We start from the raw sequence: 18,298 nt of genomic DNA on the forward strand, positions 1-18,298 counted from the left end.
ATATTCTTCTTCTTCCCTGGCATATGTGTTGTACCTCCAACAGATAGTTGCTGTATGGATATGCCGCGTATTATGTAGGATTCATTTATTATCGCACGCAAACAGACAGAACTGGGTTTCTTGTTGGAACCAGCACCAATTTTGATAGAGTATTTTAAAGCTTTAGTTGGCCAACCTATGAACGGTGTTCAACGGTGTCGGTTGTGTCAATCTATGCACTGTCGCGTAAGCGTCGCGTTCGCTGTGCTGAACAAAATTCGACGCTTAACGTGAAAGGTTCGAGTTATTGTGCATTTGCGTATGCTACCGCACTCGCGGTGTAACCGTCGCTGGCTCCAATCGAGCGGCGAATGTGAAGGAGGCTCCCACCACGGCACTTACTTACTGCTAAGCCACGCGTATGCAACCTGAAGCAGATAGTTTTGACCCGATTGTGGTGACTATAAGTGGAATCAACGAGATTCGTCAAATTTCAGTCTTAATTCGTACCAATTGTTAACGTTTCTGCTTAACACTGTTAGTGACGTCTAAGGCTACCTACGACTGATATCTAACCCCAGATAAAGGTCATATGGCTTAAGGCTGGTAAACGAGATGTTTTCCAAACGCCATCTTTCATTCTTTCGGAGAAAAAATATGTGAAAGCAGATGTCAACCTGCTGCAGTTTTTCGGTAACTATTCCTCCTCACAACCTCACTTGCTGTTTCAATGAGAACCCCTGCTGAGCAACTCCATCACCGTGATCGACAGCACATTGTCCCTTTTTTAAAAAATTACTCTTTTTTTCAAGACGGTTTTTTTTCAAGAGTTGTTGGTACTGCTTACCATTTTGGCAATCCCGTATACTTCTGGCACCTTGGAAAAATCGAAAGGCCAAAACAATAAGATCCGTGTTTCAGAGATCAGTCACAGAAACAAGTATGTAATTTCTCTTGATTTTTTCTTCAACAATCCCCAGAACAAGTAATTGTGGTTGAAAAGAGTGTAATCAACAGCACACTGCTTCTTTCAATCATCTTTTTTGTCTAAAACTTCTTATCACGAGCAGAAGAAATGTGTTAGTCCCCCGAAACATTGAATGTAAGAATTTCCAAAGCGTTAATTACCGCGGAACAGAAATTGGAAAAAAAAGATAATTTCCTAGTTTAGACTAAGCTGAGTTTAGTTACTACTAACTCCTCCGAAGCCGATCGGAAGCATACACGTCGATGAATGTACAGAGGAAATTGTAATACAACATTTTTGGAAATGCAGTTTTTTTTCTGAAAGTTATAAGTGCCCTGTTTTTGTGCATGTTTTCCAGCATAGAGAGTGTTGCAGGTAGTTTGCTGCCGAAAGCTGAGTTACTTCCAACTTTCGTTTCAGACATCTAACTGAAAAAATGACAATTACGAGAGATTATCAGTGTCAGGACACATCACTGCTCTACAATTACCTTGATCCTTTCTTTCAACCATTCCCAGTTCCTCGCACATGTTATGAACTTCTTCCCTGATTTTTTGGAATTAGTGAAAACAATGTAATGCCTGACCATATATAATTCTGGTGCATATTTCCACTTCCATTTGCTGCAGCGCACCCTCTTCCTCTTCCTTGCACACATTCCCTCTTTCCTCTGCCCTGCTCCATTCGAAGACGTATGGCGCTCATCCGGTTAGGCGCATTCGAGGCAGACTATAAATACGGCATGCACAACGTAATGAAATGAGATCAAAAACAAAACACGAATTTATCTACTTTCGTGATGACTTCGATGCATCCTTGGTCGGTCAGGTTACTACCACATTACTGTTTTTTTCTTTGGTTTTGCATGATTTAGTGTAGGTATTGGTCACTTAAGACGGTCCGCTTGGAAGATGACTTCTTCTCCTATGACATCAGCTTCCATTAGTGCTGCTCGTTCTCCGAAATATCCACTTAATTCTGATTCCTGGTTTTTTGAAGCTTCTGTTGGGAACATGCCTCTATGCCGGTCCTCCTACGCTCAAACAGCTATCCACAGCCATCGGCTCTCCTCGTTCACTCTACATAAACAACTCACACAATTTTTGCTGTATTTGTTTTCTACTTGAGGAAATTCTTGCAACTTGATACGACACACTTGTTTTGATAGATGCGATAATCTGACGGAAAATTTCATTTGCTTGAGAAGTCACACTAACCAATTTTTGGGGATGGAAAATTTTCGAGAACTAAAAAGGCCTTTTAAAAAATTCCACCATTAAAAAATTATCGGTAAAACTAAAGCTAAAGATTGAATGAGTCATTCTCTCATTCACTCACTTTCCTTTTGAATTGCCACGGATGCTCTGACCCTGATGGAAAACAAATCCATAGCGGAATACCCAAATGTTGTAGAAAAAAGTGCTGTCATCCAGCACTACACCACCGCCCTCGTCCAGACAGATCAAATGCCAAGAACACTGACGAATTTAATCCCAGCTAAAGAAACCCCCTTTGAGGCACCCGACAACGTTCCACTTGTGCTGCGAGAGCAGGAGACGTATCACGTTGTTAGGTGCCTCGTAGTAGATTCAGTATAACAAAGCCGTTTCTCATGTCGACTTTTCCCCACAGTTATGAGCGGTTGAGTGTGATCACTCTCCTATTTGTAAACTACACCTTTGAACCTATTTTCGATCTTGGAGATATAATCAAACGCTATTTTAATTGAAAATATCAGTTCATCGATCAAACCATGTAGATCATGTTATATGCGCATATGCACTAAAAATCCAAAATCGTTTACATTCTAACGTGTGCGATCCGAACTACATTTCTACATGCATATTATCGATCCCGGATGTAATTAATCGTGTTAGGGTGAATGAATCAGAATTCGCTAACAACTACCTCCATAGTATAGTTAATGATGCTGTCACAGAAGAGAAATAATCACTAAGCATAGTTTTTATTCTGACTTGCTTAAGAAAATAAACTGTAACTACTTCTTCACACCCATTCTTGGCCATAGACGTGCAGTCGGCATCAATTTTTTTCCGCACACATATTTTGGATTTTTTTAAATTCACCATCAATTTTTTAAAACATTTTTTAATACACCTACTTTAGATTTTTTCACTGTGTTTGCGACACGGGTGCTCCTCATTTATTTGTTGGATATGCAAATATCTGTATGTAAGTACGGTATCGGGCGGTTGTAGCGCAGTGGGTGAGAGGCTCTGCTGTCTATACGACCACCCTAGTGCTCACCAAGCCTTTTATCCCCCGGTGTCGATAAATTGTCAGACACGTCTGGGAGGATAAAAACACTGATTTGACACATCGGCTAGCCCCCGCAAGTCATTGTAGAGGCCAGATACACGTTCGTAAACCTCAAAAGATTCCGAACTGAAGTGAACGTGGTGGCGCATCCAGAGCGGATTGACTCACGCCAGACACCTCATCCTATATCCTTTATGCATTAGTGCATTATACATATCATTGCATGATATGTATTAAAAGTACATGAAGATGTTATCATTGTTGTAAAAAAAAGATATAATGTCACCAACTATGGGGAACATTGGAACACTGGTCCACTCATACTGGCTCACATGTTCTTCTCGAAGAATCCACAGTAACCGAATTCTATTACCGAGTATACATTTTGCTTATTTGCACTTTTCCTTACCAGAAATGCATCGACGCTCGAAAACAGTAGGAGAAATGTTCTTGTTTAGATTGACAAGGCGAGCTGCAGGCATTGCTAGAAGTACTTGTTATTCTCATGTTACATAAGAATATTTGTCTATTTATTTATCTATCAGTGAACAATAAGGGAAGCGGCAATGCGAGTCTCCAAGTGAAGCAACGCAAAAGTATGTCTGCACACATTTCTGCCCACCTCTTTTGCGATGTTCCGCGGGTGTTCAAGCCCGAATGTGGGTTCTATCTGCACGAGGGCCCTACGTCAACTGTAACCCCTTAAGCACCAAAATAATACAGTATACATATATAGCGAATTTCTGACCGGACTCTATAAGCTGAAGACGCAACCAGATATAGTACGGTCAAAACGACATGCAGCGCCTCGAGAGGGGCCGCGTACGCAATTGCGTACGCGGCTCCTCTCGAGGCGCTTAGGTGGAGCGTAGGTTTATGCAGTGAAGCCCTTGCTGGCACCACCCATCGCTGCAGTTTGCGATGGTCACAACTCGATTCCAGCTGCTGCCTCCACCACGCCGTTTCGAGCGCGTACCCAAATGCACCTCAACTACACTCGTGATTTATGTCGTTTTCACCCGATTATACACACAGTGGGCGTAAAGCGCATGATATGATCGCTCCGAAACAAGCAGATGTTCGGTGCAGTCGCGTAAGCGGCTGGGGCTCGAAACGGTGCGGTGGAACTATTGAGATGGGACAATTCAATCAAACAGCATCGGCATCGAATCCAACCGCACGCTTCACCGCGCCGCTTCTGTCGCATCCGCTCACGCAACTGCACTGAGCTTCAGGTAATGTGACCCTACTGTGACCCGAAGACGCGACGTCTCCTCGATGAAAACGTACACAGCTTCCTTTATAGTATACGGAAATCCCCGGATCTCTTTCCTTTTTGGCTTTTATGGGCCATTCACTATGTTTTTCGTGCGATACTGTCTAAATGGGCGTACGTAGTCCTCTTCAGGCCTTTTTTTTCTCTTCTTGAACGGCTCCAAGATCTTAATTTGTAGTTATTTAATTTTTAACCCATTTTCGGTTTAGTTGTGCATGATTAGCGTCTGTTGTATCCGGAAACGTCATAAGCGCTCAGGGTGAGCTTTTACGTCGTTTTGACTCAACTATACCATACGTTTTCTGGGGTGTACTTCGGTTTTTGCTTAAAAAAATTCTTATTTTAAAAGTGTTTTTGAAGGGTTTGTTCCAAATATTACAACGGCGCATGGCGCCGTAAAAGCCGCAACTTCTGTGCAGTCTCAGTGCATTTGCCAACAAGGATTATAGAAAATGTCATTGATCGTTTTCATAGTTGTCCTTAGGGCACAACGCGGCGCGGAAAAACACAAACACCGAGCCCATACAGCGAGTTTGACTTGCCTCGATTCGGCGCTCGATGTTGCATGGGCTCACAAAATGAGCAGGAGCAGGTGCGCGGCAGAAGGTGTGCAGGATCGCCTCTCGCAAGCCAGTTGGTGCGAGCAGCACAAATGCCGCATCGATCACTGTGCGTTACTACTTTCCTACACTTTATCATATAACATTGATGACGGCAGTATAGTTGCATCAACATGGCATGAAGCTCAATGCAGTTACGTAGGCGGCTGCGCTTGATGCGGTGCGGTGCAGCGTAGCGGTTATTGTCAGCGGGAGAACCCTGCTAGCACCATTTCTCGCTGCAGTTCGCGATGATCCCACCTCGATTCCAACCGCTACCTCCCCCGCACTGCTTCGAGCGCATCCGCTTATACAATTGCACCGATATCCATTTCGTTTTGACCTGACTACGCATGCGCAGTCGCCTGCGAGCGGTTGGAAGCCGCGTTGCTTTGGACGCAACCGCCTGCGCCATAATACACAACAGCATAGGCGAAGTTATTTTGACGCTACGTCATCAACATTTTTTGGCTGAACTATATATACATTATCATACAGTGTGAAGTCAAGCAAAAAAAACGACATTTATTTGTGGGATCAGTCGATTAAGTGGCGTTCAGTATGAGGTCATTTTCCAAAGATATAAACACGAGCAACTTTAACGTTCGGTTATGTGATTGTTCCATTAAAATTTCCGACCCGATTACACTTACGTAGGTGTAGAGTCGCACACATTTCTGGAAGCAGGAAATTGTGGTCAGGTGTATCAGGTTACTGTTTTGTACGCAGCTGCACGAAAACGTCGCTCTCGACCCGCGCCATCCTTTGTTGCCACCTTTTGAAGCACTTCACGCGGCTGTAAGCTCTCATTCTGGGCCAGTAAATATCTTTTTTACCTATCCTTATCTACTTGTCGCAAGTGAATGAGTGAGGCATCAAAGTTCCTTTGCAGTGGCGCTGTCTTTAATAAGTATGTTCGTCTCCTTATCGCCATCCGTTTGTTGGTTGCTCTTTGTGCAGGTGGTTGTCTTCCACAGTTGTCCTCTAACTTGCCACAAGGCAGCATCGATTAGTTTTCACTTCAGCGCTTCCGTCATGCAAGCGATATTATTTCCCACCATCAAAAACAATTTTTTTTTACTGTTCACGACTTACTCTTTGTGTTTATGTTCCTCTTTCCATTCGAAACGAAAAATTTGCTACAGCTTCAGATGCTATGCCGATTCATCCACCGAAGCATTTGGTTGCTTTCAGTGCTCAGTTTTTCTACTGCTGAAGAGGTTTCCCGGGCAACCATAGCCCTAATTTTTCATTTCTACTGTAAATTCTTGACATTTCGAACCCAGCCGCAGCCCCACTAACGGAAGCACTTTTTACGTTTGTGCAGTATCTTAAGCTCATGTGACATTTCGGAGCATTCCTGTCTTGTCCATTTTTGAAATTCTTTTGTTTTTTACCGACTTGTTTTCGTTTCCGTGCTTTATTATGTTGAACCTTTTTTCTGAGTTGAATGACGATACCGGACCAAGATATGTTCGTATCATGGAGGGTGTTTAGAACACTACAACTTATTAACTCGGACTAATGCTCAACAGCGCTGATAAACGGCGAAATGGACCGACACTGAGTGAAAGCGAAGATAACGAGCTCCTTAACGAACATGACTGTCAACCGTCCACAGCCGCAAATCCTGCAAGTTCTAATCGTACAGATGGATCTAGATTCACTCTCAACGTTGAGTCACATCCGCTGTCAAATAACGAATCCGCACTTTCTCGGCAAAGTAGCCATCGTATGTTCAATCTATCATATTATATCAACATGATAGCAAAGTAGCCACTACGAACTCGTTTTTAAGACTTTTTAATCACTTTTTTCGTACCATTTCTTAAACCGAAACTGCTATAAAAGATGTTACAACACATTACCAATTTGACGATGTTGGGATCTCTAGTGGAAAATGTAGAGCTATAATAATGTTTTTCTTAATTTGGTTGCTCTTTGGTTTCTACGAATTGCGTTAGAACGCGTCATCTCTGTACACGCTCCGCTTCTCTCAGTAGCATATTCATTGGTTTTACTTGAATACGCTGCTGAGGAGTCCTCATTGATTGTCGACTGCTCGCTCGAGGACGAGGCAGGGGTAGAGGGACCTCGTAGGTGCCAGGACCGCTTCCCATGCTGTTTATCTGAACGAATAGGGGGAATGTGTATCCACTCGCACACTCGTAAGCTAAGACCTCAACACCATATTGTCCCTCAAATTCCCCTACATCGTCAATTTCAGGATAACAGTTTAATGGTAAAATAAAAGTAAACAACTTCCTAAGCTGCTTCCATGGTTCTTCTCATGTAGCGTCGCAATGCAAGAGGTCATACGCAACGAACTATCTTGACGAGTCTGATTTGCTGCGCACGCTCGCAAAAAGTCGCAAGAAAGCCTTGCGCAGAAAGAGGTGCAAACATCTCCCAATGTTCAGCGGGTGGAATGACAGTATGAACTGCCTCCAAAGCAGAGTTTTTCTCTTTTTCTGTTACTCACGAACTGTCTCATGAGATATTGGTTGATGTTTCTCGCAGAACAAACCTATGTGTTAGATTTCAATCAGAGAAAAGTTTTTGCTCTTCCCTGAGTGTGAAATAAGTTAATAAATTGCTTATTGTTTGTGAACACCCAGCATCCACTCAAATACACGATTTTTTTGTGGGTATTACGAAGTTAAGGTTGAAACTTGATCTGTAGGAGCTCTACCATCGTCTTTAACGCTGCATAGACAATGACAATTTAACGCTGATGCTTTCGTTCGCGGAACGGCGTTATTTTTCAGTATGAAATCAAATAATTCCAGTGGATAGTGTTCGAAATATGAGCTCTAGCAGTATATGTACTCCAAATCAACTGAACAAAATCATGGCTCTCTACATACGGGACGGCTTCATATTCTTGTTAACACTACTTATTACATTTATGAATACATGAATATGAATGAATGAATATATGATAATAATCTTTATGAATACATAAAGATCTACAGTAAAAGTGAGATTTTAGTCTACATTTGGGACTGCTGGTTCTGTAATTTCTTATAGCCAATCCTTGCTGACAGTTTCTCATTAACAGCGTCCAAGACTAGCCAACCTGATGCTGCCCAATAGTTACCAATTTTTGCTTCTTTGCACAACGTGAGATCGTACTGTTTATGCGTCACAATTCCAGGGGAGCTTTTCTCTTGGGGCGGAAAGGATGCCGGAAACCACAACTTGGCTCTTTTCGAGGAGCCCTCGATGCCTTTTTTCTCCAGCTATCTCAAGGCCCATACCACTCCTGGTCCCCTTGAGCGGATGCAGAGTGAAAACCAGAAGAAAAAGGTTTCATTTTCTTCACTGTAATCTTTTATACTTCGACACTTTCAGTACCTTCAGTTGTACCTTACAGTACGGAGTTCTGTTGTTCTAAGATTCATGTGCAAGATTTAGGCTGATCTTGGCGTGATGCTTGGTGTATACCTGCCTACAATTCAACACATCCTTGGTGTGACTATGTTTATTCGATTGTTCTGGGTCGTCGGAATTGCCGGTCTTGGTCAAACGTTCCTTCTTCTGTTCCTGTGTTGTCTTTGTGTGAGTAGTTTCCATATTCATTGACAACAGTCAAAGTGTTTATTATGTCTTGGAATCTTCGAATGGGTCAACAGTTGTGTTATATGGTCACTTAAAGGCATCACCCCACGAATCTGAGGTGGTACGGATTTGAAGTGGAGTATTCGTATACGGGATCGTAGATTATGGAGAGGTGGGTGATCCCGTCCATTTCTTGCTAATTACCGTAAAAAAACGGCCCTGAAGATGTGGCGTGTGCACACGGCTGGCGCGCTCTAGTCGGACTCGTTGTAGAAAATAGCTCGCCGGAACATTCGAAGCCGTATCTTTCGGGCCGTCTTTTACGGCAATTAGGAAGAAATATACGGAATCACCCTCCTCTCCGTAGTCTCCTATCCTGTATACGAATACTCCACCTGAAATCTGCACCACCTCAGATTCGTGGAATGATGCCTTGAAGTCCAACTTTCTGTCGTTCTATTTGTTTGAAACTTCGTTGCAAAAATAAACCGAATGTGTACAATTGAGTCATGCCTGCTGCGCTTTTAAACCGACAAGATAGGTAAGGCGAATTTCGTGCTATGCAGAAAAAGAATATTCGCTGCTTCAGTTGCGTCACACACTGGGTTGAACACAGTCGGTTGACTATTTAGGGAATAATTTTTGTTTGTTAGAGCGTCACATCCTTAGTGGCAATTAAAGGCAGTGTTCAGGGAAATTTTTGGTTTTGGATTCTCTCCAGTAGTACTCGAGAGATGGTTTGGAAGTAGAATAGTAAAATGTAAAACATCCCCTATATATTCGCAAATTGGATGGATGAAAAGTTGCATGACTGATCGCTTTACCCAATGACTTACAACCACTCGATTCTTGAAGGGATGGGAAGTGGGTTTCATCATTCCTAGAGATGTGAAGAGTTTAGGGCGATGGCTGTTTATTAAGTTGCGCATGCGGTTCCACTAGAGGTGGGAGCTTCGCTAACTCCAATTAGACTGCAGAAGTGAGTAAATCCGGCTGAAGCGATTGAGAATCTCACTGCATGCGCAGCCACATACGAAATTATACCAGGCTTCAGCTAATTTTGACCCGACTGTACTCAACCGTCATTTCATCAGGATTATGGGAGTGAAGAACTGCGTCTGAAATAAGCCGAGCAATTTGATTCCCTTCATTCATCCCATTTGCAAATTTCTAATTGATGCATCTCGTTTTCATTGGTATATTTGCACTTAAGTCTCTCTGTTTGCTATTTCAGAGAAAAAAAAAACTAACGCTGTCATCAATTACAATAAATTGTTAAAATACAATGTGTTGTTAACCATTGAGCTGCTATTAACATTGCGAGAATACGTGCCTTGCTCGTTGTATTTAGTAGCGCAAAAAGACACTAAATCTAGATTATCTATCATTAGTTCTTTTTTCAAAGATCTTAGATTTTTTAGAAGGTCTTCTTTGAGTTTATGGGAACGATCTCTTTTCGAGGAACATGAGCTACTATTGCTGATGTTAAGTGAATCGTATTCAGGCAGCTCCGTTAAGAAAACGCTTCTTGGCATTTCAATCTAGGTTACTTGAGTATGGAAGTGTTTTCTAAGAAGAATTTTGTTTCATTTTATAACAGAAATTCTGCGCTGCCGAAGGATCATCTTGCGAGACGAGTTTTCTGGTCTACTATGATGCACTGCGGTCCAATTGGTTTCATTGACTTTTATAGTTCAGACATTCCTCACATGTATCTCGATTTCTGCGGTTGCGACGAACGGTGTTGTTGAAAGTGGTGGTGCTTACTTCATGATATCGAGAAATCTTGGACCTGAGTTTGGTTCAGCAGTCGGATTGTTGTTTTATCTTGCAAATACTGTTGCTACATCGATGTATCTCGTTGGTGGTGTGGAAATCTTATTGGTAAGGAAACCACTACAAATTCACGGAAAAAAATCGCATGATACTTGAAATTCCAGCTTTATATCTTTCCTAGTTTAACTATCGGTGGACCAGAAGTACATTCTCATACAGGTTAGCCTGCATCGCTTTATACTGACTGATGCAAGAATTCTATGTTTTTCTTGCAGACACATTCGGCATGATGACAAATAATCTCCGTTTCTATTCCACTCTGCTGCTTCTACTTGAGTTTCTCATCGTCGCTATGGGAGTAAAGTTTGTACAAATGCTTGCACCGGTGCGTCAGCTAAATAGTTTTTTTTCCATCAAAGTTTTCCTGGGAAAAATAGCAAACATTAAATTAAGTTTTCCAGGTATCTCTTGTTTGTGTGATACTCTCTATTCTTGCATGTTATGCAGGTGGCATAGAAAAAACTTTGAATCCTGATGCGGGACAAAGGTTAGATCTTTGCTTGAAGAAGGAAATTCATTGCCACTGTTCTTCTGCCATCGCAAAACTTGTGATTTTAGGGTATGTATGTATGGAGATCACCTCCTGCAATCGAAATTCGTCATTCCAAAGGACAACGGATCTATTTTCGACATGTGCGATTACTGCAATGCGAGGTACCTTACCCTTGTAATGCACGAACTCCGCTCCCAAGACATCTTATGTTTGGAGTAGCTGATGTTTTGCACTCGTTAGGACATTTTTTGGAGAGAAGTTGCTAATGAACTGAAGGCAGCATATTGTTGAACAGCATACATGCTCCAAAGATTTTCGAGTATGATTTTTTTTGGTAGCGTCGATCAGATCAAGTTAAATACCAGTCGCATCTCTCGAAACCATTGACAGGGCTAGAAAATGCTTGTGGCATTTGGATCACGTGCGCAAGGACACGTACACGGTGAGATGGCATGTGAATGTAACGTACGGAGATAGCACTAGTAAACTCATACGACAGGGTATTTCTCAATAAAACGTGACCAACTTTAAGAAGTTCGTTTGTGATACGAATTAATGAAACATACAGCATAACTTGTCTAAGACCAAATTCATCCACACGAGTTCTTTGATCATTAATGAGTGTTGAGGTGAGGTATAGTCGGGTCAAAAGGAAGTAAAGCACGGTGCTTGTGTAAGCGGTCGCGCACGAAGCGGAGCTGTGGGAGGGACCCTTGCTAGCACCACTTATTGCTGCAGATTGCGATGGTCCCACGTCAATTCCAACCGCTATCTTCATCGCACCACTTCGAGCGTAGCAGCTTACGCAACTGAACTGTGCTTCATGTCCTTTTGACCCGACTGTAGTGTCAGATAGAGTGAACGTGTAAGTTGCAGTTGTCGCGCAACGGTAGTGCAGTGAATTACGATCGCCGATGGTAGTGTTATGTCAGCTTTATGTGTTAGCGGAGGCCTCTCAATAGCCCTCGATTGATGACACGATAATCGATGAAACTTTGCATCAATAGGTTCTTCGGAGCTACTTTTTCTTGTCTCTTATTGAAATAGTTTTTTTTTGTTCTTTTTTTTGTGCAATTCTGCCCGTTTATAAACACGTAATCATATCAAAATCCTTCTTTTTTAACTGCACATCATCGCTTAATCGAATATCGTCCTGTCGATAGACGGTTTCAAAAAGCGATGTAGTAGTCGATGTCGCCTCCTCTCTAGGCGTAACACTTCACGACGGCTCAATACTTTTGGTAACTTCTATACGAAAACGAGCATGTGCTCCCATTGTTATGATATGGGCTGGTTTTCCGTTCAGCACTTCCGTGTGGTCTAGGAACCCTTTTAAGTGCGGTCCTGCTGCAGTATAAATTTAAATCTGAAAACTGAACCTATAGCTGCTCCTGGAACGGAATAGTTCTTCGAACACCTTAGACTGCAATAAACGTTAGCAAAGAATCATAAAAAATAAAAAAGCGTTTCGTTCTTTGGTATATTTGTTATTGAGGAAAATATTCGAGATTGTGTGCATTATACAGTGCCTTTGATAAATTTGTAAAGAAGAAACTAGTCTTACGACGTTGAATTGCAGTCGCCTATGAGAAGTAGTACATTGTTCCGGTGTAAGCGATGCACATAGGACACTTTTGCGCTTGAGTTTTAGTGGCAAACTGGTATTTTCCCACTGGCAGACCGTAGCGTAATTTTGATGTGTGGGCTTTTTTTGCATGGAAGTCTTGTTTTCAAAAGTACAATTTTTCAGTAACCCTTTCCTCATGGAAAACCTTTGCCCGGGCGGAAACTGCTCGTCTGACGTTCTTGCGGTGCCCATTTCTTGCATTAACGGTTTTCCTGGATTCAAGAGCAACGCCCTTGTTGGCTAGTTTTTGTAATCTCTGTTGTTTTTCTAATATTTTAGTTTTTATTCTTCAGTATTTCAGACAACATCGGGTCACAATACGTTGGACAGTTCTTCACTACCATCTCCGACAAGGCAAACCTCAAACGCGATGTGTTCCAGGTACTTGCCGTGTTTGTTCGTTGGGAACTTCATTGATCCCTGCACTCATTGATTTCTAGGATGTGAAAACATCGTTCTGGGTCCTTCTGGCGATTTACTTCCCCGCTGTCACTGGTATTTTCACCGGTGCCAACATGAGTGGTTCGTCTTTACGTTTCGTTACCCTTTTTAATCAATCTCGCGAATTATTGTCATTCTCACATATTGATATTTTCTTTGATGCACATGAAAAGAACATCTAAATTTAATGCAGAGACTGGGTTATATATATATTTATATATTTTGCTGGTTTCTATGTGTCATGGATGACAAAACTGCACATTGTAGCCACACGTTTTTATCCCTAGAACGGAGGTCGAAATTAACAACATAGACATGTGTCTCAAGAAAGCAGTCTAGAGCACTTTACATGTTCCCTTTTTTACACGACGCATACTTCTAATTTTCCAAGATATCGAAAATAGGATTTTAGGCGATCTGAAGAACCCACAGTCATCTATACCCAAAGGCACAATTGCTGCCACCCTGACCACATCGTTCATCTATTTTTCTTTGGCTTTTGTGTTTGGAGCTACAATTGACGGTAGTGTTTTACGTGATAAGTGAGTTGTTTTTCCCTATGTTGACTTCTAAGCATGACTATACGGCATGTTCTGCTACTTTAAGATATTTTTGTGAAACATTTGGTAACAGTTCTGTTAAATTTAGGAACGGTCAGTCTTTGGGGGGTTCCATGGTAGTTGCTGCACTCTCTTGGCCCAGTCCTTGGGTACTACTCGTTGGCTCGTTCCTTTCAACTTTCGGAGCTGCGTTGCAATGCCTCTGCTCAGCTCCTCGTCTACTTCAGAGCATTGCTAAGGATGACGTAATTCCAATTCTCAGACCCTTCAAGAAAGTCACAAAGAACAATGAACCTTTCCTTGGGTACGTGCATAGTGTTTTGGTCAAAAGCTCCAACTTAAGTGTTTGGTACGTAGTATTTATTGTTAAGGTTGATCATTACAACAGTTATTGCCGAATTGGCCATTCTTATGGGCGCTATGGATAGTATTGCTGCTGTAGTCGACTTCTTCTTCTTGATGTGTTATGCATTCGTTAACATAATTTGTACACTGCATTCCCTCCTCGGAGCACCAAACTGGCGGCCTCGTTTCAAGTACTATCACTGGTTGGTTTCACAAATTTGTGTGTGTGTTTTTTTTACAAAACGAATCGCGTATGCGGTCTGCAGATAACATAATTTGAAGTAATTTCTATTGAAATACTTCTATTGAAATCGTTAGTTGCTAGAGTGACCATGAGTGTCACTATAATGACCATCTTAACCTCCTACTCCACTCAACTTTGATTTAACTTGAAATTTCTTCCAATTTCATCTGCTCGCATTCTAAAATTCCAGAAGTATTGTTTAAAAAAAACCATTTAAAATCCATTGCAAAATTTAGGAAACAAGACAATTAGGCGCCAGGAAAGTGACTAATATGCATAATGCTAGTTTCTGTTTTTTTTAGCTGACACATTCTTATCTGATATTTCTTAGCTTGTTAGAGATGCAACGCAACAACCAAAAATTTTTTGGGTGTATTTTTTTCACAGGTCCTTATCTCTGCTTGGCGCTGTTTTGTGCTTCTTCATCATGTTCTCAACTCACTGGGATTACGCTCTTGTTTCTATTTTCCTGTGTGTTCTCATTTACAAATATGTGGAATGGAAAGGGTAAGTTCTCCATTTCATTCACTTTCCATGTTACTTGAAGCAGCGAGGTTCTAGCGCGAAGAAGGAGTGGGGCGATGGAATCCGAGGATTGGCTCTGACCACTGCTCAATACTCGCTCATGAAAATCGAAGATAAGGATCCTCATCCGAAAAATTGGCGGTTTGTTACGTCACTTCATTTTAGCTTTCTCAACATTGTTTTCTTCTATTTCAGCCCACAACTGTTGCTGATCCTGTCAATCCCATGGTCAAAAGAACTTGTCGACGTGCGATATTTAAATCTTTTGAATCTGGCGTCGCAGCTCAAGGCTGGGAAAGGGTTAACTATAGTTACGGCATTCATTAGAGGAAGTGTCACAAGTCCTGATGACAGGAAGAGGGCGGAGCAGGTTTATTTCATTTTCATATTTGTTTCAATATTTTCTGTCCCAACTCTGTCTATTGTTATTCCCTGCTTTTTTGTTAGGCTGAACGATTTTTACTGCAATTTCTAAGTGCTATTTGTTCCAGATCAAATCGCGAATGGACTTTGACATGAATCAGGTGCGCCTGCGTGGTTTTGCGAAAACACTTGTTCATGACGAAGACCAGGTAAGGAGTAGCTCATTTTCATTTACAGCACAGCAGCCGCCACTGTCTCTATTTGTGCAGATTACTGGTTCCATGTCGACACTCATCCAGTCAGTTGGTTTGGGTGGTTTGAAACCGAATACCATGCTCATATCGTGGCCTGTGCATGAAAGAGGATCATCCGAGAGCAGTGACTCCGAATACAACACCTTCACCGGTTTGTTATCGATGAAAAAAATTCTAACGATGTAGATTTACGATTAGTTCACAAAACCGAAGTAGTGAAGCCAAAAATACCTAGTCATTTTGTCATTTCTGTCCGAATAAGTGTCAACGTAAGAGGATATGTAGTGCTGTATAAGTAATGTGACCAAAATAATGTGTTGAACGTAGAAGTATGGTCGATAGGTGTGATATATCCGGTATATTACAAAATTCACCAAGACTAAGCTGTTATAAAACAGCAAGCAAACTCGGCTTCGCCCATGGATAGTGAATTCACATAGTAAAGCTGACCTCCTCTAGTTTTGAAGCTCTTTGAAGCCTTTGCTCGCGAGTTTGACGATATTGGGATTTCTCTGCAGATAATAACAACATTAACTACGACCCTCTCTACACCCGCCCATAGTTGTGGTTCACAGTCGCGATCACGCCCAATTTTTCCTAGTAATTCAAAAGCAAGGCGCGCAGTAGCTCTGTGTGACTTCTCCCCAAGCATACAACGTATTACGTTTAGTAAAACAAGCTCAGGTCAACACATCCGCGATTCGGCGAGTGGATCAGCTTCTCCTGCTTGTTTGAGTTATATTAGTTGGACGTAAGAGTATGATAGATTTGCTCGTTCATATCGTGAGAATTGATCTCGAGTGTGATCACTTTCACACTCCTAAATTGCACTTCCACCCCTCTCCATTCGTTAGGAGATCTCAGTATCGCCAATCTCATGGTACGCTGCCTTCAATCATAGTCGCTCATGGATATATCTTAATTCGTCCAGGCCCATTTAGTTTGACACTTTTTTCTGCTGGAAAAAATCTATTTTCTTTAGATAAGCTACATGCAGCTTGCGCTATGGACATGTGCCTGTTGGTAGCTAAAGGAATAATTGATTTCCCCTCGAGTGTTTTCAAACTGACTGGATTCATCGACGTATACTGGATTGTACAAGATGGAGGATTATGTCTTCTTATGGCATATCTGCTGAAACAACATAAGGTATTTTTCGCTTGGCTGAATGTGTAAGGCGTTTCACCTAATCCATATCAAAGGTATGGCGAGGCTGCAAGTTACGTATCATCGCTATAGCACAAGAAAACGATAACAATCTGAAGATGCAATCCGAGCTCCAGCAGTATGTGTACCAATTACGTATTGACGCCAAAATTTTGGTAAGTGTGATTAGTGTATTTGTCCCTTTATAGACGAGAACTTGCATTTTTCTTGCTCTTCTTTCGATACATGTTTTTGTTTTAGATAGTCGAACTCGCAGATCCAGAGATTTCGAAAAATGCCTTTGAACGCACTCTTCTTATGGAGGAACGAACGATGGTGCTTAAACAAATGCAGGAGGCCAGAACTGGAGGCAATGCTTTATCACTGGCTCGAGGAGTTTCGGTAACCCAGGACTTCATAATTTTTCGAGTTGAGCCTAAATAACTACTAACAGCCTCTTGTAACTGCTGAGCAACGTGAGAAATCTACAAGAAAATCTGATGACAGCAAAGGTGAAACCAAGGAGGAGAACGGAGGTATTAGGGTTTCTTTGAGTTTTCATAACCATACAGTTTGGTAACTGATCCATAGGCTAATGAATCACAGAGAAAAATCCTGATGAGGAATCCGTATCTGACGATCACAAGAAAGAAATGACAATGAAAGAGAAGTTGCGTGCACTGGACCGAACAAAGGCACGTACACTTTTTTCCTGAATATTAAGTTTCTGAAGCATTTGAGAATATTTTCGTTATAGGTGCACAAAATGCACACCGCTGTTCGACTCAATGAACTTATTATTGAACATTCTTTGAACAGTCAGCTAGTTCTACTGAATTTGCCCAAACCTCCTAGAGGGAAAGAAGGTGTGTTGGTATTTTCTTCTCAAATTTTGTGTACAACAATTCTGTATCAATTTCTACTACTGTTTATGTATTTTGAGCAGAGGTTCTGAGTTTTTTAAAAGGTCGTTAATTTCAAGTGAAGTTCAAGTGCCACTGGGTAGTTGAGAGCGGAGTGCTTTTTAGTTAGTAAATGCTCCTCGATGTTCATGAGTTGTACCATAATTATCACTTACTATTTTCCTTGAATTCTAAGTTACTGCGAGCATGTTTAAAGGCGTTTCAAAATGAAACTTTTGCAGTTTTTACAGGTGCTGGCGTAACCTTTTAGATAATGTGACCTTTTATATAGTGTTAGTCACTTTAGTTAAAAATAAGTTCATCCGATATTGCGAACCTGATACCTAAGAGAGTATTTTCGTACAATTTATACATCCGGTTGGGTCAGTTGAGTTACGGTGCACTTTCGCAACCGGTTGCGTTCGTGACAGGATGCTCGCTAGTTCCATAAATGTCTCCTCACATATATACTGCTGGTTTCTTCAGGGCTTGATGACTACATCCACTATCTTGAAGTTTTATCGGATAAAATCAACAGGGTGATGTTTGTGCGAGGAACTGGAAAAGAAGTCATAACTACTCATTCATAGTTTTTTATTTGTTCTGTTTCCTCTCTGTCATATTGTTCTCTGTCTTTCTTCCTTATTTGACCACAATTGACTCCTACCGTTCACGCTCTACATGACTTCGTCCTGGTGTGTGCTACAGTGATCTAATACCACCGCTCTCCGTTGCTAATCTCCTTGTCATATATCATGTTATAATTCTAGTTCAACAATTCATTATATTAGTATTTTTGGGCAATGGCCAATACGGTGAATCAAGTATCAGCTTGACTCCGCATAATGTACTAAGTCGGCGTTAGAAAGTGCCTTTTGTCCAATGTGTTGTTGATTCGAT

General features: G+C 41.6%; 1 protein-coding gene across 1 annotated transcript; it reads left to right on the forward strand.

Annotated features, from left to right (window-relative positions):
- Window positions 1–6,625: 6,625 nt before the first annotated feature.
- Window positions 6,626–17,988, forward strand: RB195_001219 (uncharacterized protein; the record flags this gene model as incomplete). The annotated part of the gene is made up of 26 exons (XM_064197897.1): window positions 6,626–6,833; window positions 8,259–8,410; window positions 8,519–8,662; window positions 10,361–10,546; window positions 10,603–10,657; window positions 10,714–10,823; window positions 10,900–10,985; window positions 11,057–11,152; window positions 12,742–12,857; window positions 12,920–12,999; window positions 13,059–13,140; window positions 13,472–13,601; window positions 13,708–13,923; window positions 13,991–14,167; window positions 14,596–14,715; window positions 14,770–14,874; window positions 14,929–15,103; window positions 15,225–15,305; window positions 15,366–15,501; window positions 16,333–16,499; window positions 16,553–16,672; window positions 16,758–16,898; window positions 16,951–17,032; window positions 17,103–17,191; window positions 17,254–17,362; window positions 17,885–17,988. The coding sequence occupies 26 exons, from the start codon at window positions 6,626–6,628 to the stop codon at window positions 17,986–17,988; spliced, it is 3,267 nt and encodes a 1,088-aa protein (XP_064053778.1).
- Window positions 17,989–18,298: the final 310 nt, after the last annotated feature.

The sequence above is a fragment of the Necator americanus genome, chromosome IV (assembly GCF_031761385.1).
Source record: "Necator americanus strain Aroian chromosome IV, whole genome shotgun sequence".
Classification (NCBI taxonomy): domain Eukaryota; kingdom Metazoa; phylum Nematoda; class Chromadorea; order Rhabditida; family Ancylostomatidae; genus Necator; species Necator americanus.